Source organism: Mauremys reevesii, linkage group 21 (genome assembly GCF_016161935.1).
Source record: "Mauremys reevesii isolate NIE-2019 linkage group 21, ASM1616193v1, whole genome shotgun sequence".
Lineage (NCBI taxonomy): Eukaryota > Metazoa > Chordata > Testudines > Geoemydidae > Mauremys > Mauremys reevesii.
The window spans coordinates 20496761-20516863 of NC_052643.1; the positions used below are offsets into that span (position 1 = coordinate 20496761).

The 20103-nt window shown below is 47.8% G+C and overlaps 1 protein-coding gene across 9 annotated transcripts in view; it reads left to right on the forward strand.

Annotated features, from left to right (window-relative positions):
• LOC120387739 (heterochromatin protein 1-binding protein 3) overlaps positions 1 to 20103 on the forward strand; it is a 94702-nt gene that overhangs the window by 42235 nt on the left and 32364 nt on the right. For all 9 annotated transcript variants that reach the window (XM_039508813.1, XM_039508815.1, XM_039508810.1 and 6 more), the window contains 3 exons: positions 6032 to 6191; positions 8787 to 8930; positions 9838 to 9918. In XM_039508813.1, coding sequence (XP_039364747.1) covers positions 6032 to 6191; positions 8787 to 8930; positions 9838 to 9918 — 385 coding nt within the window. The remainder of the gene's footprint in view (positions 1 to 6031; positions 6192 to 8786; positions 8931 to 9837; positions 9919 to 20103) is intronic.

Here is a 20103-nt window from a genome sequence, read left to right on the forward strand (position 1 = left end):
AGCTAGAGAGGGAGACTCTGCCCAGGGCTTTTTAGCTCCTCCATGGCCATCCAGACATGCATCAGTGTCGTCCTGCGTGGGCAGTTCAAATGCGCAGGACTGTGATTCGGATGTGCACACCAGAGTCTTCCAGGTGCCCCAGGCCCAGGACCCTGACCCCATCAGTGGTCACCCTGTACATCTTGGGCGTGCCATCAGGCCAAAGGCCTACCTGTGATCCCATCTCGCTCTGTTCTGTCAGAGCACTGGGTGCCAGAGGCGACAGTTAGCCGCCCCCCTCCGACCGGTACGGAGGAAGCCCCGGTTCAGCCACTGGACTCCCACATCCCACCGGATCAGGAGGTCGTCCAGGAGCGCAAGCCCACACAGGACCCGCTTGTCCCCGGCCTTTCTTCTTCCTCCTCCCCAGATGAGGCGTGGGCAGGAGCGTACTCCTCTGGCCCTCCTCTAATCGACTTGGGGGCCCATCAGGACCTCCTGAGACGGGTGGCACTCAATATGAATCTCCAAGTGGAGGAAGTCTCGGAGATACGGGATCCGGTCGTAGACATTCTGTCAGCTGACGCCCCCACTAGAGTGGCCCTACCGTTCATTCCGATGATCAAGGCCAATGCGGTTACCATCGGACAGTCTCAAGCTTCTATCCTGCCCGCGGGCACGGGAGTCGAACGCATGTACATGGTATCCTCCAGGGGCTACAGGTACCTATATGTACATCTTCCCCCCTGCTCCCTTGTCCGGTCCATCAATGAGACGGACCGCCATGGCTAGCTGGCACCAGCCCCTAAATCCAAGGAGGCTAGGCGAATGGGCTTACTGGGCCGTAAGATGTACTCGGCAGGGGCCCTGCAACTTCACGTAGCAAACCAGTAAGCCCTGCTTAGCCGCTACTATGGGCGGCGGTGGGCAAATTTACGGAGTCTGTTCCTAAGAACTCCCGTCAAGAGTTTGCTGCCCTCCTGGAAAAAGGGAAGAAGGTGGCGAGAGCTTCCCTCCAGGCCTCGTTGGATGTAGCTGACTCCGCAGCCACGACTCTGGCCTCGGGTGTTGCCACGAGGCACATTTCATGGCTCCAGTTATTGAGCCTTCCCTCGCAGCTGCTGCAACCTATACATTACTTGCCCTTAAATGGCAAAGGCCTTTTCTCCCCCCCCCCCCCCAAAAAAAAAAAAAAACTGACCCTAGGCTGCAAAGCCTAAAGGACAGCAAGGTCACTATGCGCTCCCTCTCGGCATGCACACGCCAGTGACTCAGCGCCGACCTTTCCGCGCCAGCCTCACCGCCCTTACCCTGCGCCTAGACAAAGACAGGACTTTGCCAGCAGGCGTCGCTGAGGCAGTCATAGGCGTCAGTCAGGACCCCAAAGGCAAAATCAGGGTCCTTCTAACCACCAATGGGGCAAAAGCCTATCCATCCTCGTCCCTCTTAGGGACCCCTCTCACGAGCAATTCCTCTTGCAAGAGGGGCGGACGCTCCTCACCATCGGAGCTATAGAGGAGGTACCAAAGGACGAAAGGGACAAAGGGTTCCAGTCCCACTAATTCCTAATCCCCAAGGCGAAGGGAGGTCTTAGACCTATCCTAGACCTGCGGGAACTCGACAGGTTCATGATACACCTGAAGTTCCGCATGGTATCCATGGGGACCGTCATCCCATCCTTGGATCCCGGAGACTGGTATGCCGCCCTCGATATGAAGGGCGCGTATTTTCATGTCACCATTTATCCTCCACACAGAAGGTACCTCCGGTTTGTGGCCAACCGTCATCATTTCCAGTTTACGGTCCTTCCATTTGGCCTCTCTTCAGCCCCAAGTGTATTCAAAGTGCATGGCTGTACTCGCCGCCTCTCTCCGCCACCGTCGGATACACGTTCTCCGTATCTAGACGATTGGCTCATTTGAGGGACCACCGGGGCCCAAGTTACCAGTCATGTGGGCGTCGACAAGGACCTATTCCTGCGTCTAGGCCTGATGATCCATAGAGAGAAATCCACTCTGATTCCCACACAGGGAATAGAATTTATTGGGGCCATCCTGGACTCCAATCTCGCCAGAGCCTGCTTACCTCAGCCTTGGTTTCACGCGATGGTAACAATTATACAAGGTCTATGGACCTTTCCGACAACTTTGGCTCGCACTTGCATAGGTTTCCTGTGTCACATGGCTGCCTGCACAAACATGCCAGGCTTCGCCTCCGTCCACTTCAATCGTGGCTCACCTCGGTGTACCACCCGGGCAGAGACAGCATAGTCATGGTCGCCTCGATCTCCCCTGAGCGTCCTAGGCTCCCCTGACTGGGGGTCGACGCCCTCCCTGGTGCGTGCAGGGATGCTGTTCCATCCACCTCACCCCTCGGTGTCCCTCATGACGGACACCCCATCTCTCGGCTGGGAGGCTCACCTGGGTCAGTTTTGCACTCAAGGCCTTCGGTCGGCTCAAGAGCTGGCCATGCATAGCAATGTCCGGGAGCTGAGAGCAATCTGCCTTGTGTACCAGGCGTTTCAGCAGCACCTGCAAGGCCGTTGTGTCTCGGTGTCCACAGACATCACAACGACCATGTGTTACCTAAACAAGCACGGTGGAGCACGGTCCTCCCCTCTTTGCAGGGAGCTATCCAACTCCGGGACTTCTGCACAGCCCAATCAATAGACCTGGTAGTGTCCTTTCTCCCAGGGGTCCGGAACACTCTGGCGGATCGCCACAGCAGATCCTTCCTGTTTCTCAAGTGGTCGATTCCTCCGGACGTTATCCATTCCGTTTTCCAGAAGTGGGGCTGTCCCCGCATAGTCCTCTTCGCTCTCGCGAGAACAGAAAGAGAGAGAAGTTCTGCTCATTCCAAGGCCTCTCCCCGGGCTCGATCTTGGAGGCTTTTCGGATGCCGTGGACGAGTCGTCCGCTGTACACTTTTCCACCGTTCCCGCTGGTTCACAGGGTCCTGCTAAAACTCCGCAGGGACAGAGCGCACCTGATCATGATCGCTCCAGCGTGATCCAGGCAGTACTGGTACACCATGTTGCTAGACCTGTCAGTAGCCAACCCGATTCCCCTGCCTCTTTGCCCAGACCTCATAACGCAGGATCACGGCAAACTTCACCACCCAGACCTGCAATCCCTGCACCTCACAGCACGGCTGCTGCGTGGCTAAACCGATCCGAGTTACGTTCTGCCTCGGTTCTACAGGATTCTCCTGGGTGGTAGGAAACCTTCCACTCTGTTAACGTAGCTGGCCAAGTGGAAGGGTTTCTCTTGCTGCTACGAAACGCACAATGTTTCTCTCACCGAAGTTCCGATCCACTCCATATTGGACTACCTCTGGTCTCTCAAACAGCAGCGCCTGGCGCGGTCATCATTAAGGGTACACTTGGCAGCCATCTCTACCTTCCACCCAGGGGAGAGTGGCCGCACCGTATTCTCACACCCTGTGGTTTCTAGGTTCCTCAAGGGCTTGGAGCGTTTATACCCCCAAGTTCACCGCCCCGCCAAAACCTGGGTCTTCAACCTGGTTCTAACCAGTCTTATGACTGCCCCATTCGAGCCACTGACAACATGCTCGCTGATATACCTGTCCTGTAAGACAGTTTTTCCTTGTAGCCTTTGCATCGGCCAGACGAGTCTCCGAGCTTCAGGCTCTCAAGGTGGACCCATGGTATACTGTGTTTCTCAAGGGCACGGTGCAGTTGTGACCACGTCCAGCCTTCCTCCCCAAGGTGCTGTCGACCTTTCATATCAACCAGGACATCTTCCTTCTGGTCTTCTTTCCGAAGCTACACTCCTCGCGAGGGGAGCACGTTTGCCCTCCCTAGACGTCCGTAGGGCGCTCACATTCTATCTCGAGCGGACAAAACCCTTTCGTAACGCCCCAACTCTTCGTCGTACCGGCAGACCGGACGAAGGGCCTACCTGTCTCCTCCCAGAGGATTTCATCTTGGGTGACGTCGTGCATCCGCACCTGCTGTGACTTGGCCCATGTTCTGTCGAGCCACCTTACTGCACATTCCACCAGGGCTCAGGCTTCTTCTGCTGCCTTCCTGGTTCACTTACCCTTCCAGGGGATATGTCGTGCAACTACCTGGTCCTTGGTCCACACCTTTGCCTCATTGGTTCAACAGTCCAGAGATGATGCAGCCTTTGGCTCAGCAGTTTGCATTCTGCAACATCTCACTCCGACCCCACCGCCTACGTAAGGCTTGGGAATCACCTAACTGGAATGCATATGAGCAATCACTCAAAGAAGAAAAGACGGTTACTCACCGTTGTAACTGTTGTTCTTCGAGATGTGTTGCTCATATCCATTCCAGACCCTCCCTCCTTCCCCACTGTCAGAGTAGCCGGCAAGAAGGAACTGAGGAGCGGATGGGTCAGCAGGGGTATATATTCGGTGCTATAGCGGCGCCACTCCAGGGGGCGCCTAGCCGACCCACCGAGTGTTGCTAGGGTAAAAATCTTCCGTGACGTGCGTGGCGCGCGCGCGCACCTAACTGGAATGGATATGAGCAACACAACTCGAAGAACAACAGTTACAACGGTGAGTAACCGTCTTTTCTGTGTAATGGGCTCCACTGTTAGCACCTTGTTCTGTTACCGCATTCCCAGGGTGTGAAGTAAGTGTTTTTTGTTGCACTTGATGCTGTTTCCCAAGAAGAGAAGCCTTGAGGTTGCTCCAATCTGATGTCCCTCCCCCACTTTGTGGTTGCAAATAATTCTTCCTGTTGTGCCACTTTCCAATGAACTGAAATAAATCCTTGCTGCAGTTCAAAATCAGTTTTGCTAGACTGGTAAGTTTAGTGTTTTAAATGTGCTGTAAGGTCATATTCCTGTAACCTTCTTGTGACAGGTACTTTGTCTCTTCCCTGATAAGGCAGAGCCCTTACAGAAGTTTTACTAAACAGCCCATATGCCATGTTAGTATGCTGTAAGGGTGCCATCAGGAGTGCAAAGCCTTCTGCATTATCTTCTGACTAACTCTGACTGTCCATCACAGGGGGCTAGGTATATACTAGGGGTATGTCTTCACTACTGGCCGGATCGGTAGACAGCGATCGATCCAGCAGGGATCGATTTATCGCGTCTAGTCTAGACGCGATAAGTCGATCCCCGAGCGCTCTCCTGTTGACTCCTGTACTCCAGCTCAGCGAGAGGCGCAGGCATAGTCGACGGGGGAGCAGCAGCAGTCGACTCACTGTAGTGAAGACACCACGGTAAGTAGATCTAAGTACGTCAACTTCAGCTACGTTATTCACGTAGTTGAAGTTGCGTAATTTAGATCGATTTCCCCTCTTTTCCCCCTCCCCCCCCTCCCCCCAGTTTAGACCAGGCCTAGGAGCCCTATGACAATGTAGGTATAGTACTATATTGTACTGGCAAAGTGCTCCCAGTGTGGACACAGCTTATTCTAATAAAACTGTACTTTTGCTCACATAGTTCCTTCTAGGTATCGTGTCTGTTCTGTCACACCCTCCCCCTCCAAAAGCTAACCAAGCATCATTGGCAGAAGTGCAGTTTTGCCAATATAACTATCTACATTAGGGACTAGTACAGCTGTGTTGGTCACACGTCACACCCCTGTCTGACACAGGTATGTTCACAAAAGTTTGTAGGGTAGACCTGGCCTGCATATGGGTCTCCATTCTGTCTTGGAACCCTTTGTTAGCCTAAGGAGAGTTACAGAGTTGTGTGATATTCTGTGTGAATCCTTCTGGCTGAAGGGACAAGGGCAGATCTCTAGTTCCTTGTGTCCTTGTTGATCTTGAACATGTCTGTTAGTTATGCAATAAATGAATTGGTCTTTTGAGGGGTTTTGGATTTATCCTCTGGTACTGAACTATCACGGTCTATGCTTCAAAATATATCAGTTTAATATAAAGTCCTCAGTGCTTTATCTACTTAGCCTCCTCCTATATTTTTTAAAAAGCCCTTCCTTTTTAAGACAACCTTTTGAGACTTTATTTTTTTCAGTTTTGCTTCTTTGCTCCATGGGCTGCCTTGGTGCAGTATCTGTTGTCTTACTGTCACTATTTTTTTTCCCCCCTAAGTGAGAAGGATCAGTCTAAAGAAAAGGAGAAGAAAGTGAAAAAGACCATTCCCTCATGGGCAACACTTTCTGCTAGCCAACTAGCTAGAGCACAGAAGCAAACACAGATGGCTGCCTCCTCACGCCCAAAGATGGATGCTATCTTAACTGAGGCCATCAAGGCAAGTGGAAGACTTCATTCCCTTTGTTTGTATGTCAGATATAAAATATATTATGAATCTGAGGATTCTTAGGATTCACAGTTGTATCCTCACAGTTTCTTATCTTGGGACTAATATATACTTAATTCTGACTGTGGGTAAGCAAAATCACCTTTAGCATGTGTTAAGGCATGGACAAATAGGTGCTCAGATACTACAAGGAGTATGTTATAAGTGTGTAGATAAGGCAAGAGATTATGTATCTGTGATAACATAACAGTGCTGCTGTGATGGTGGGGCAGGGAAAAATAATCATAATACGAGGTCCAGAAATCCTGCTGTGATGTTGTGCCCTTGTGTTCAGATCAGCTTTCTGTATAGACATGAATAATACTTGTCTTATTCATGAATATAGACATGAATATAGACATGAAACTTCCTTTTGTAGTGTAGTCATACTATAATATATTGTATACTGTTGGACTTTGGTGACAGAAATTCCTTATGGTCAGATGTTGGCTGCATGCGTGTGTGTGTGTGTTTTCTCTCTCTCTGTTGTCCCAGCTCTGCGGAGATAGCAGACTTTGATTGAGCTGCCCACTAAATCCACAGACTCAGTTTTCAGCAAAGGAACTTTGGTCAGGTTTATTGCCGACGAACGGTGCTAATGCCCTGGCTCAGTGGTACACTAACACATGTATGCTCGTGACAATGGACTGGCTCAGTGAATGGCTGGACTTTCCATTCTCCCCTTGGCCAGACAAAGGCACTCCCTCTGAGATGCATCTTTATACACAGCTACAAACAAGTTACATGTTGCCCCCTTGACGTTGCTAGTTACTGCCCTCTGACATACCTAGATACCACCCTGTGACGTAGCTAACCACCACCCATTACCATGTACCTGTTGATTCGATCAAAACATCTCTATCCATCATGCTGTTATCCTGACCTTATCTTTAAGATGGGTTAGCATGTTCCTGTTATCTTTTGGGGAATGTGTTGGTATCAAGGTCTTCTGGTACCACCCCTCTGGAATGGGTTTGCATGCATGGCCTGTGCCTAGCACTACTTAGGAATGTGTGTTTCTGCAATATCAGCCCTGTTCTTGCCAGATTCTGTGAGCCGGCCCTACCTAGCTCACAGCCTGACTCTGCTTTATATCAGCACAGCTTTGACCACTATTTTAGCTCAGGCCTCTGATACAAGGGCTTGTGTTTCAGGTCCTCTTCCTACTACACTCTTGACTCCTGGCACTTGAGTTTTGTTTCTCAGTCAGTGATGTAACTGAGAGGGGCTCTTGACTAACTTTTCTCTGTCTAGAGTTTGTACCTCTTCCTGTTTGACTCATTAGAAACTGTTGCATTGACTTTGGTTGACTGCTGGCATCAGTTAACCAATCTGCTGTGCTTCTGCTTCTAACTGTGTTCTACCAGACTTATATTGATTGGCACAGCAATTTGCTATGTGTGTCTTTCAAAGCTTTTTCAAAGCACAAAATGGATGAAATACTGCAAATTAAGTCCAAAAATGTCAGTGGTCTTAAGTCTACTGCATCCCCACTTCTGGCTGTGTCCCAAGATCCTTTTTGTAGCAGTAACACTGCCACTTCCCCTTAGAACTCACTCAATGCACACTCCCTTCGCAGGGAGTCTGGGCTCTACCAGCTGTGGTTGCAAAAGACTCTACCTCTCCCGCCACTGCAGTCTACCGAAGTTTTGTCCAAATCCATTGGAGGAAGAGAGAAGAAATGCTCTAAACTCTAGGTTGCTCTAAATCCTAGATTGCTTGCTGTTATTTAGAAGAGGCAGGTAACGGTGTAGATTCTAAGGCTCATAATTGTGCTCTGTGTAGGTTAAATTCATCCCATGTTACATGACTGTACATGTGGGTAGTCCTAAATCTGCCTAGACCTGCAAATTGACTTTATACCCAGAGTTTCATTAAGTTAAACTCTTGGAACTACCAATTAATTGATTTTAAAATAAGATTTTTTTTTTAAGTAATTGATTTAGGATAACTGGGCTACAAAATTATAGCAGAATTATAGTATTGTTATAATCTCATAAGATCTTATACTTAACAAGGAAATTTAAAAGTAGCACTTGGTATCCTAAACATGAATCTCTGAAAGAAGCAACTTTTAAAATATGAATTTGTAGCTTAGTTTCTGTTTTTAGCCTGCTAGTTTCACTCTCAAAATTCATGGCAAAAAATTGGGAGTGGAAATTTGGCAATTAATTCTGTAACCAATGATTAACTCGGTCTGACATGGGTGGAACATAGTAACAGTTGTGCAGTTGTTGCTTTGCTGTAAGGAGTGACTAGCTCTGTTACAACAGAAATTGGTACTCCATGACACAGGACAAGTGAGCTGTCCACCTGTTTACCACACTACTTTTATGTTGTCTGCTGTTCAGTAAGTCTGTGAAGGGTAGAAAGATGTGATACCGTTAGTGCTATTCTTTGCCTCTGAAACCATTGTGGGACCAAGGCAGCCCTGGCATGTTGGGCCACTGTGCTGTCATATATGCAACAGTTAATCTCTACCTCTCTGGTCCCATGGAGAGGTAGTTCTGTTGCATGTGGTTTGCTAACTTGTTGGTTCTGTTTCAGGCATGCTTTCAAAAGAGTGGTGCATCAGTGGTTGCCATACGTAAATACATTATCCACAAGTACCCTTCCCTGGAGCTTGAGAGGAGAGGTTATCTTCTAAAGCAAGCACTGAAAAGGGAGCTGGAGAGGGGAGTCATCAGACAGGTAAGAGCCACTTTGAGCAGCCCTGCAGAGGTGAGTGAAAAACACCCATATTAACCCAGTAGTGAGACACTCAATAGTCATGTCATTTGGGTGATCTTGTTCTCTCTCATGAAGGTTACTATACATTTGTCTCAGCTTCTTTGGTCATTGACAGGTGTTAGCATTGTTCTAGGAACCATATACTTCATAAGTTTCTGTACAAGATACAGTTGTTTATATCTTGATGGTGAACTGTGGTTTATGGCATTGCAACAGCTTGTGTTTTCACTGTAAGTTTAGCTGCCTCACCTTTGCATCAGCATGTCTTATTTAAAAGTATATTTTGTCCTGGCAACATCAGATTTCCAGCATCACAGGATCATCTGCTCAAGGCAAACAGATTATGCTATTATTATTGCCTTTTGTTACCAAATAGCTCCTTAGTCTTACAGAAGGACTATTGTTTAAAATCACCATTGCCTCTGAGATTCAGTGTGCTGCTCTCTATGGCTAAGATAGAGGGCTCAAATCCAAGACTCTGAATTTGTGGCAGTCTACTGCCAGGAAGCCTTCCAATCTAAGACTGTGTCTACACTGCGCTTTTGTCAGTAAAATTTTTGTCAGTTGGGGTGTGTGTGTGGGGGGGGGAATCCCTGACTGACAAAAGTTTTTTTACCAATGAAAAGCACTGGTGTGGAGAGCACTTTGTCAGTGTGAGATGTTCTCCTACCGACAAAGCTACCACCCCTCATTGAAGATGGTTTTATTTTGTTGGCAGGAGAGCTCTCCTGTGTCACTGTAAGGTGCGCAGTGTAGAGGTAGTCTAATTCTTTGGCACAATATACTACAGCCTCTCTCAACTGGCCATTATTGAAAGTTAATTTATTGCTTACTGGGGAGTGAAATGAAAATTATTCTTTTAAAATAGGTGAAAGGAAAGGGAGCCTCTGGGAGTTTTGTGGTGGTCTCTAATGCAGGGAAAACTGTTCCGAAATCCAGAGACAGAAAGGTAAGATGTATCAGTTTTAATAATAAATATGGTCTCAAAGGCCTTTGAGGTGCCCAGCAAAATACGACAAATAACATATTGTACAAAATGCAGTATGGCCAAAAACCAGACCCCCCAACAGCTGCTCCTTCCCCTTCTTTCCCAAATATAATCAGTAAAATGTTCTCACAGTTAATTTTTTCCTCTAATAGAAATAATTTAATTGGTCTGTCTAGTCCTTAATGAGACATGATAGGTTACATAATATCTCTTACTGGATCAACTTCTGTTGATGATGGAAGGTACAAGCTTTCAGGCATCATAGAGCTCTTTTTCAGCTCTGGAAAAAGTAATCGGTGTCACAGCTAAATACCAGGTGGGACAGATTGCTAAACATAAGGGGTTAACACATTGCAGGAAACCATTTAAAATGATTTTAGCAATAGTACCTCTACAGTCATAGGAAAAGAGGGTTAGTAGGTTACAAATTGTAATTAGCCATAAAACCAGTGTCTTTGAGTCCATGATTTTTAGTGTCTAACAGAGTTATGAATTTATGGTCCCAGGGCCGCCTTTTGAAGGTGGCGTGCAAGTTTCCTTTGAGGATGAGGACTGAAAAGTCAGATATGGATATTTGCAAAAAGTGTTCGCCCACAAATGTATAGTATTTTTTTTTCTTCCTGTGAGAGCTCATTTGAGAACGTAGTCGTTGTCTCACTTCACCCACATAGTTCTTGTAGGGGCATTTGATGCACTGGCAGAGATACATCAGACATTGTGGTAGGTGCATGTAGGACATATGGATCTTGAAAGGAGTGTTCTCGGGGGTGTTGATGTCTGCAGGTTTTGCATTTGTCGTGATGGCAGAGTCTGGTGCTGCTTTGACTTGTGATGAGCTTGGTGAGTCTGGGAGGCTATTTAACGGTCACAAAAGGGGGTTTGGGTATTTTTGGTCCATGATGAAGCAAGTTTCCTTAGTATTTGGGTGCCCTGTTCCATGATGCTTTCGACGTCTCTGGTGCAGTGTCTGGTGAAGGTTTTAAGTGAGTTTGAGTGTGTTTCCTGGACTTTCTCCTCAGAGTATATTCTATGGTATCTGAGTGCCTGGCTGTAGACAGCAGATTTCTTGGTGTGTCTGAGGTGGTTACTGAATTTGTGGAGGTAAGTGTGTGGTGATCTGTGGCTTTCTTGTGTATAGTTGGCTGTAGGGTTCCATTATTGAAGCTGATCGTGGTGTCCAGGAAGTTGATGCTGGTGTGAGAGTGTTCTAAAGAGAGTTTGATGTGTGGGTGGTGGTGTTGAAGTTGTGGTGGAAATCTATTGAGGGAGTTTAGGTTGTCTGTCCAGAGGATGAAAATATAATCGATGAATCTCAGGTATATCGTAGGTTTTGTGGTGCCTTTGTTGAGAAATTCTTCCTCAAGGTGGCCCAGGAAGAGATTAGCATATTGAAGAGCTGTCATAGTACTCATGGCTGTTCCCATGATTTGGATAGAGTGTTAAAATGTAAAGTTGTTATGGATAAGGATGAAATGAATGAGTTTTTTAAAGTTTTTGGTATGGCTATGTAAGTATTGTGTATTGTCTTATAGATATTTGAGGGAGGCAGCGGTATGATGAGGGATGTTGATGTATAGGGATATGACATCTGGTGGCAAGGACGGTATTCTGAGAGAGGTTGTTAATGTTAGAGTTTCTGGAGTAAGTCAGTTATCCTTTAGGGAACTGGCCCTTTATGAGGTGAGTAGCTTGAGGATGGGTTTCTGAGAGTCTTCATATTCCTTCAGTAAGAGTGCTGTGGGCAGATATGATGGGTCTTTCTGGGTTCCCTTGTTTATGTATCTTGGGATGTGTGTATAAGGTCCCTGGGTTATGTTTGTGGGGTATAAGGTTGTAGAGTTTCTCTTGGAGCTGTTTGTGGAAGGATTTGATGATCTCCTTTAATTTCTGTGTGAATTGTAATGCATAGTGGTCTTTGAATTCTCTGTAGTAGGTAGTTTGGAGAGTTTTTGGCTGGTTGTCTTCTCATAGTCATCACAGTTGTTAGTGGACAGACATCAACCTAAAATCACCATAGAGAGGCTGAAGAGTGAATGGCCATGAGAACTGGGCTTCTCTCCTTACTCTTAGAGGTGGATCCCTCCCAGGGCTGTGTGAGGGGAACCTTGCTTCTGTGGGATAAATGGAGGACTTTCAGTCTCCAGGGCTGACAGATTGGACCCCTTACATCAGCAGTGAGGAAGAAAGGGAATACAAATGTCTTAGTTCTCCTGAAAGGAGGCCAGAGATGCAATGTGATGTATATTGTATTATGTCCAAAAATCAGGTATCGTTCTTGAGCTCAGATGCCCTTGCTAATAGTAGTTCCATCTTAGCTTTTCCTCTCCATCCTTGCTGTGGTAATGGCTGTGCAGCATTTATGCTTTAGGTGCCAACTAAGTGATATCCAATCTACAAAAATGGGATATCCATTGATGTCCCAGACTTGAGTCCAGATATTTTTAAACGTGGTATTACACTGCGTATTTGAAGATATTGAAGCTTACTTCCTGTCTACCAAAGAAACCAAGAGACCTAGGAAGGCTAATGATGGTGATATTTATGGGTACTTAAGGTGTGAGAAGGAACCTACTGCAGAGTTGTTTCTTTTTTTAAATAAAGCTTTGTTGCTGCATTAAAGGCTACTGCAGCTAATCCATGCTAATATGTTGCTTCATGTCCTTGCAGAGCATTGAAGCAAATCAGTATTTCTCATCGTTGTTTGATTTCTTCATGTAGGATAACTTAGCCTGCTGCAGCAGCAATTAATAATCTAATTAAAAACAAGTAGCTAGCAACCTGACCTGTTGTGAAAACTGTCTGGATGTGAAGTTCCTACACGTGAATAACTATTCACAAATCTACTGCATTTTCTTCCCTTTGATTCTTCACCAGGATATTTTTGTGTAAAGAGCAGAGCTCCCCTTTCTAATCATCCATCTCCTACTACTGTGGAACTGATAGGGAAACCAACGCGTGAAGGCTTGATTAAAAGGAACACCGACTTAAAAATTACACTCCAGTCTTTTTTGCTCCTACAGATTAATAGAACTGATGCAGAATGCATGGGGGAACCTTACCTTTTCAGTTTTGCTTTTGTGCATTTGATGATGATGTAAAGTCAGATTCACATAAGCAGATAAAAACTTTCACACAGCAATTAGGAATGGGAGAAGAGACATTACATAATAAAAAGGAAGATGTGACTAAACCCACATGTGGTCAAGAGCATTCAGGGCAGGTGTATTAACTCCGTTATTTAAGGTTGGGATTGTAAGTGCCCAGCTCCATTAGGCTCCTTTGAAAATCCCAGACAAATTGACTAAATTTCATGTAGACAATTCCCCTTTAACTTGTTGATGCAACATTAAGTTTGAAAAGCTGCCTTATTGTAACTTTGTTTTATTAAATATGTAGCCAGGTTCTTCAAGTGCTGATCCCTATTCATTGTGAGTGTGCACACTCTCTGTGTACCTGGTACTGGAAATTCTTCAATACCGGTGTCCGTTGGTCCATGCTTGCACTCTGCGCCTCTTTGTGCCCCCAACCAAGAACATAAGGAGTAGTGCGGATCGACAGCCCCTCCAGTTCCTTTTCTACAACTTATGGTCTGTGATGGAACCCTCCTATGTCCGATTCTGCTCTTCAGTGCTCTGCTTCGTCAAACCTGTAAATATTGTAAATAGTTGTTCAAAGTTTTAAATAGCTTGAGTTTTGGGTACCTATTATGCCCAAAGTTCCAGGCTTCAAGCCTTGCCTGGCTAGCCCTGAGGTCTTCCTACTGAGCAACCCACATGAGAGCTGCCTGTATTACCTCGGGGAAGCACACATCCCTTCAGAGTGTGGCATCTGCCACACTTCTCCCTGTGTACCAGGCAATCTCACTAATTCAGGCTCTGGAGCTCTCCATGAGGCCCTGTTCAGAACCCGGGCCCTCCTACTCCCCAACTACCTATTCAGAGCCTCCGGGCAACACCCTTCCAGTGTCTTGTCCCAACAGATGGGAGGCCTCGAGAAATGGACTAGGAAGCAGAAGCATGAGGAAGGCAAGGGTCAACAACCTCACAAGAAGAGGGACAAATCTCCCCATAAATTCTCTAAAAATGGGTCTCCTTTGCCTCTTCCTCCTGCTAGACTCTGCCCCAGAACAGGTGCACCTGGACTATAGGAAGATTACATTCACGGTATTGGGAGCTTCCAGAGTGCTGAGACCTTGCAGTGAAAGGGCAGTAACAACTCGTGCACTACGTAGAGACAGAAGGGATCATTCTCTCTCTGCACTGGTGGTATTGGCCCTGCCTAAGTCCTACACTTCTAAGGTGAGATGGACAGTTCAGGCCAAGCCCAAGACACCTGGCAGGCTGGACCTCGATATGCTCTCTTCTAGGATCTAGCTATCTATACAGATCTGGAATCCTCAGTCATTCTTAGATCCAATCCTGCTGTAGGATGTCCTGACTCAGTCAGGCCAACATCCACCAGTAGCTTGCCCCAGCTGTGAATTGGAAGCTCCAGTGAAGTCATGTGCTCCTCATCTACTCTTGTTCCTGGTAGGTCCGGATAGGATGTCGCGGTACCTTTGGCTCCAGTCTTGGAGCATGACATAAGAATGGCCATACTGGGTCAGACCAGTGGTCTGTCTAGCCCAGTATCCTGTCTCCCAATAGTGGCTGGTGCCAGATGATTCAGAGAGAATTAATAAAACAGGGCATTTATCAAGTGATCCATCTCCTGTCATCCAGTCCCAGCTTCTAGCAGTCAGAGGTTTAGGGACATCTAGAATATAAGGTTGTCCCTGACCATCATGGCTAATAGGAGAATGTGAAGTAAATAGGGTAAAGACTAAACAATAATAATCTTGCTTCTGGCCTTGCTTTTAGTTTAAACAGGCTGAATAAGCAAGCAAAAGAATGTAAGTGAAAGCACAAGGCTACACTCTCCTTCTTCTTCTCCCCCCCCCCCAAGCTGGTAGCCTTACCTTTCAGTAACAAGAGAAGATAAGGGGGCTAATCAGTTGCTATGGTAACCAAGCAGCTGGAGGAGCAGGGAAGGTGTAAGGAGGAGATGCAAAGTCTGCAAGAAAGTGATGATGGCCAAAAGTAACCTCGCTCCTTACCCCTCCCATCAGGTACATAAGAGGTGGTCTCATCGCCCCTAGACACAAGACCCTCCCAAAACAGAACATGACTGTATATTAGAAGGGGTGGTATCGGGGAGGGGCACTACAAGTATAATTTAAGTTTACCAGTGGGGCAGAAGCAAATTCCATTCCCTCTCTACACTCTCCCTTAACCCGTATGACTGGAATTGGTTCTCATTCCTCTTCCCCCTTCATTAAATCACAGGTGGGTATTCGGTGAGTGGTTACACCTCTGTCCTGGGTTATTAAACATCATCCCATTCGCATCCACAGGTACCATCTACCTTTCCACATTTTAGCGTTGTTGATTTCTCTCCATTCCACTATCCTTTGCATTTTGTTTCTGTAAAACAAATAACATCGTTGTTTCCTGTTTCTCATCTTTTGTGTGCTTGTACCTCTTTATTTGTGTACAATGAATCCACTCCTGTTGCCAGTAATAGTAAACTGGGTCCTAATTGGTTAAGGACCAGGTAAGGGCCCTTCCATTCATGGATGATGGTGTCCTCGAATCATAGAAGATTAGGGCTAGAAGAGACTTCAGGAGGTCAACTAGTCCAACCCCCTGCTCAGAATAGGACAAACCCCATCTAAATCATCCTAGCCAGGGTTTTGTCAAGCTGGGAATCTGGTACATCACTCAGTCACCCACTGCGATATATTGTGTTCTGGTAGATTATACCATGTTTTGACTTTTGCTGCTCCTTGCTCATTTTGCCAGGCCACTGCCCTCTCTGGTTAATTAGGCTTAAAACCCATTATTGTGTTAATCCATGTGTAGTAATCTCTCCAGGTACTGGAGTAAGCACAATTTCCCACTGTTCCATTGGCCTTCCCATAAGAGCTTTGGGGGGAGGAGGGGAAGAATCCTGTACCTTTTTGATTTTCGGGCCCTTATTCTCTTTAGAACAAAGGGTAACAATTGTGACCAATTTTTCCCTCCTTTTTCTACCCCCCTTCTCAATTCACTTTTAATAGTGCGGTTCATGCGTTCTACCTGTCCCACAGCCTGCGGGTGATAAGCAATATGGAACAGCTGTGTGATTCCGGTGAGTGCTGTGAGCTCCCCCATCAGATCTGATTGGAAAGCGGCTCCTTGGTCAGAGTCAATTATTTTTGGAACCCCCCCAACAAGTAAATACCTTATTGACCAGATTTTTAGCTGTCACCTTGGCAGTTTGGTATCCTGTTGGGAATGCCTCCACCTACCTGCTAAAAGCATCTACCACCACCAGCATAAATTGTTTTTGTTTCTCTCTTTTCCGCCCTCCCCCCCCCAATTTAATGGCAGAGGTCCTACATAATCTATCTGTATCCTTTCCAAGGTCCCCACGGGACTTGTCTCATTAAGCTCCCCGCCAACCACCATGTGAGCCTGTGACACACACCCACCAGGTATCAGAGGAGTAGCCGTGTCAGTCTGGATCTGTAACAGCAGCAAAGAGTCCTGTGGCACCTTATAGACTATGACACACACATCCCACATTGTCGCACTCTACTGTCTTAGCTGCCTCCAGAAAATATTTTGATGCGATACATGAGGGCATCTACCAGTCTCTGCACTGCTCACTATCACCACTTTTGGTGGCTGTCTCCCAGTTCTCTCGCATTATCACAGTGGACAAATGGGTCCTGGATGCTATCAAACGGCTACACACTAGAGTTGCTCTCTCCCCATCCCAGTCCCTTTTCAGGGACCCATCTCATTAGAGGATTCTCAAAATAGAGCCCATACCACCCTCTCATGTAGGGAAGGGCTTTTTGCTCAAGGTACTTCTCACTCCTAAAAGAAGGAGGGCTGGAGGCCCATGCTATACCTCAGGCAGTTGAATGTCTTCATACAGCACTCAAAGTTCAGGATGATCACCCTGGCCTCTGATACTCTCCCTCAGTGGAGGTGACTGGTTTCTGACCCTTGATTTGAAAGAGGCATAGTTTCATTTGGACAGTCCCCTTTCCTCCCCTCCTTCCCCTCCCCGAAAAAAAAGTTCCTCTTGATGGCCCCGAGGGTCTTTACAAAAGTGCTTGTAGTGGTAGCCAAGGCAGACCAACATTTTTCTACCTGGATGATTGGCTGCTCGTGAGTTGGTCATGTCAAGAAATGTAAGCAGCAGCCCCTGCTGCACTTCAGCTCCTTCATTCCTGGGATTCCAGCTAAATGTAGACAAGTCAACTTTAACGCCCACGCAAATCATATAATTAGTTGGGATGGCTCTGAACTCGTTCATAGCAATGGCCTACTTACCTCAAGACTGATTCCTTGCCATGAGGGATCTCATTGCCCAGCTTTGTCTCAGTCCTCAGACTACAGTATGATCCTGCTTGGTCCTGTTAGGGGCACACTGCCATGTGGCTTATGTCACCCTGTTTGCACGGCTGCACCTGCAGTGCCTCCAAACATGGCTAAGGATAGTCTGTGTCCCAGTTAAAGTTTCTCTTCTATGGAATGTGCTGATGTCACTCACCTGGTGGGAGAGCAGAGACATGGTTTTACGTGGGAGTCCCCTTTGTTCCCGTGCCACTTACAAAGAGTACATCTCTATGACCAGACAGCCCACAACTCCTTGTCCCCAAAAAAATCCAGGCTGCATATCAACCTACTTGAGCTTCAGCCAATTCACAAAGCCTGTAAGATGTTTCTGCCCATTATCCAGTCTCCATACATCCAAGTCAAGTCAGACAATATGAACACAGTCTAACATATAAACAGGGAGAAGCAAGATCCACCCCATTCTGCAGAGAGGCAATCCAACTTTGGAATTGGTGCCTGAGGCCACCAGATCACCCTCTCAGCAGTACACATTCCAACAATAATCAACTCCCTCTGCAGACACTTCTAGGTGGATCACAAGTAGGAACTCCTACCTGTTGATAGTGTAGCGCATTTTTCAGCAATGAGAAGGTCCTATCTTAGGATCTCTTTTCGACCCAGCGGAACAAGAAGTGTCTGTCACACTGCTCCCAGGCTGCCCAGGACCTCAGCTCCAGAGGGGATGCCTTCCTGGTACAATGGTCAGACCCGTTGATGTATGCCTTTGCTCCATCCCCCTGATACCTCATGCACTTGGGGAAAATCAAGCTTGTTGGGGTAACAGTGATCCTGACTGACAGCCCCCTAGTGACTGAGGCAGTTCTGGTTCACCACCATCCTAAAGCTAGCTTCCCATCCATGTGTCCACCTACAACCATTCCTGGGCCTGCTGTCCTAGAATAAAGGGCAGGACAAACCACCCCGACCCAGCTTCCCTGCATCTGGCAGTGTGGTTTTTGGATGGACAACAAGCATAGAGAGGGTGTGCTCTCAGAATGTTCAATCCATCCTAAACAACAACAGCAGGAGAACCTCTCAGTGGAATAGCATTTACACTGAAGTGGATACGATTCTCCCTTTGGTTCTGGAGTACCACTTACATCCTGAGGCATCGGGAATACCCCTCGTACTGGAATATTCTCTCTCACTGAAGAAGTCAGGCTTGTCTATCTACTCCCTATGTGTCCCACACAGTAGCTCTCAGTGTTTTCTATGCCCTGGTGGAGGGGTGCTCAGTCTTTACCCATCCTACCAGGGCCAGCTTTAGGAAGTGCGGGGCCCAATTCGAACATTTTCGGCAGGGCCTCGGCAGGGATGACTTAAAAAAACAAACAAACAAAAAACATGTTAAAAAAAAAAAAAGCCTTTCATTTCTTAGCAACGGTTTCCCTATAAAAAGTTCTGATTTAAGGGATGTGCCACTGTATGTATTATTTGTACCAATAGTGTTACCATACGTCCGTATTTTCCCGGACGGCGATTTAAGAACCAAAAAGCCTGACGTGTCCAGGAAAACATGGATGTATGTTAACCCTACCTAAAGTTCTTTTTAAAAAAGATGGGCCTGAACTAGAAATGAGCTCTGTTTCACATGTGTGCGTCCCCACCACTCCCTGGGAGTGTGCTCGGGTGACCAGATGTGACCAGATTTTATAGAGACAGTCCCGATTTTTGGGTCTTTTTTCTTATATAGGATCCTATTACTCCTGTCCCGATTTTTCACACTTGCTGTCTGGTCACCCTAGGGTGTGCACATGTGTGGGTCCCAGCTGCTCCCTGCCCCATTGAAGCAGGTGTGCAGGGTTACTGCCCTGGGAACTGCAGGGCACCAGTGGACATGAGGCTTGCTGGAGGCAGGGCAGGGGCTGACTGGAGGTAGGGGCTGGCTGCAGGCAGAGCAAGGGGTGCGGGGGTGGACTGGCTGGCTTCAGGCAGGGCTACAGGGGGCTGCAGCATGGGTTGGCGGGGCTGGAGACAGGAGTGCGGGACTGGCTGGCTTCAGGCAGGGGGGTGCGGCAGGGGTTGGCTGGCTTCGGGCAGGACCGCAGTGGGGTGCAGCAGGGGTTGGCTGGAGACAGGGCAGGGTGTGTGGCAGGGGCTGGCTGCAGGCAGGAGGTACGGGGCTGGCTGCAGGCAGGGGCTGGCTGCGGCAGTGGCAGGGCAGGGAGTGCAGGGCTGGTGCAGGCAGGGCAGGGGTTGTGGGGCTGGCTGGAGACGGGCTGGCTGGTGCAGGCAGGGGTGCAGCAGGGGCTGGCTGAGGGTGTGGGTACAAGGGGTACAGCCCACCCTGTACAGTAAGTGCCCCCTCCTTCTCCCTCCCCCACTGGGGTAGCAGCAACAACAGCAGCCCTGGGGCTCAGGGGCTATTTAAAGGGCCCGGGGCTCCCCTGCTTCTACCGCCCCGGCCCTTTAAATAGCCGCGGGAGCCCTGGGAAGCGGTGGGGCTCTGGGGGCTATTTAAAGGACCGGGGCGGCAGAGGCAGCTGGAGCACCCCACCCCAGGGCCCGCTGGGAGCCCCAGGCCCTTTAAATTGCCCCCGGGGAAGCCGGGCCACCCCGGTACTGCACACTAGCTCTTGCCGCTACGTCATACCGGGGCTTGGGCGCAGAGTCCTCTTAAGGACGGGGCCTGATTCAGGGGAATCGGTGAAATCGGCCTAAAGGCGGCCCTGCATCCTACTACTGTGAAATTCCTGAAGGGCAATATAAGGACAGG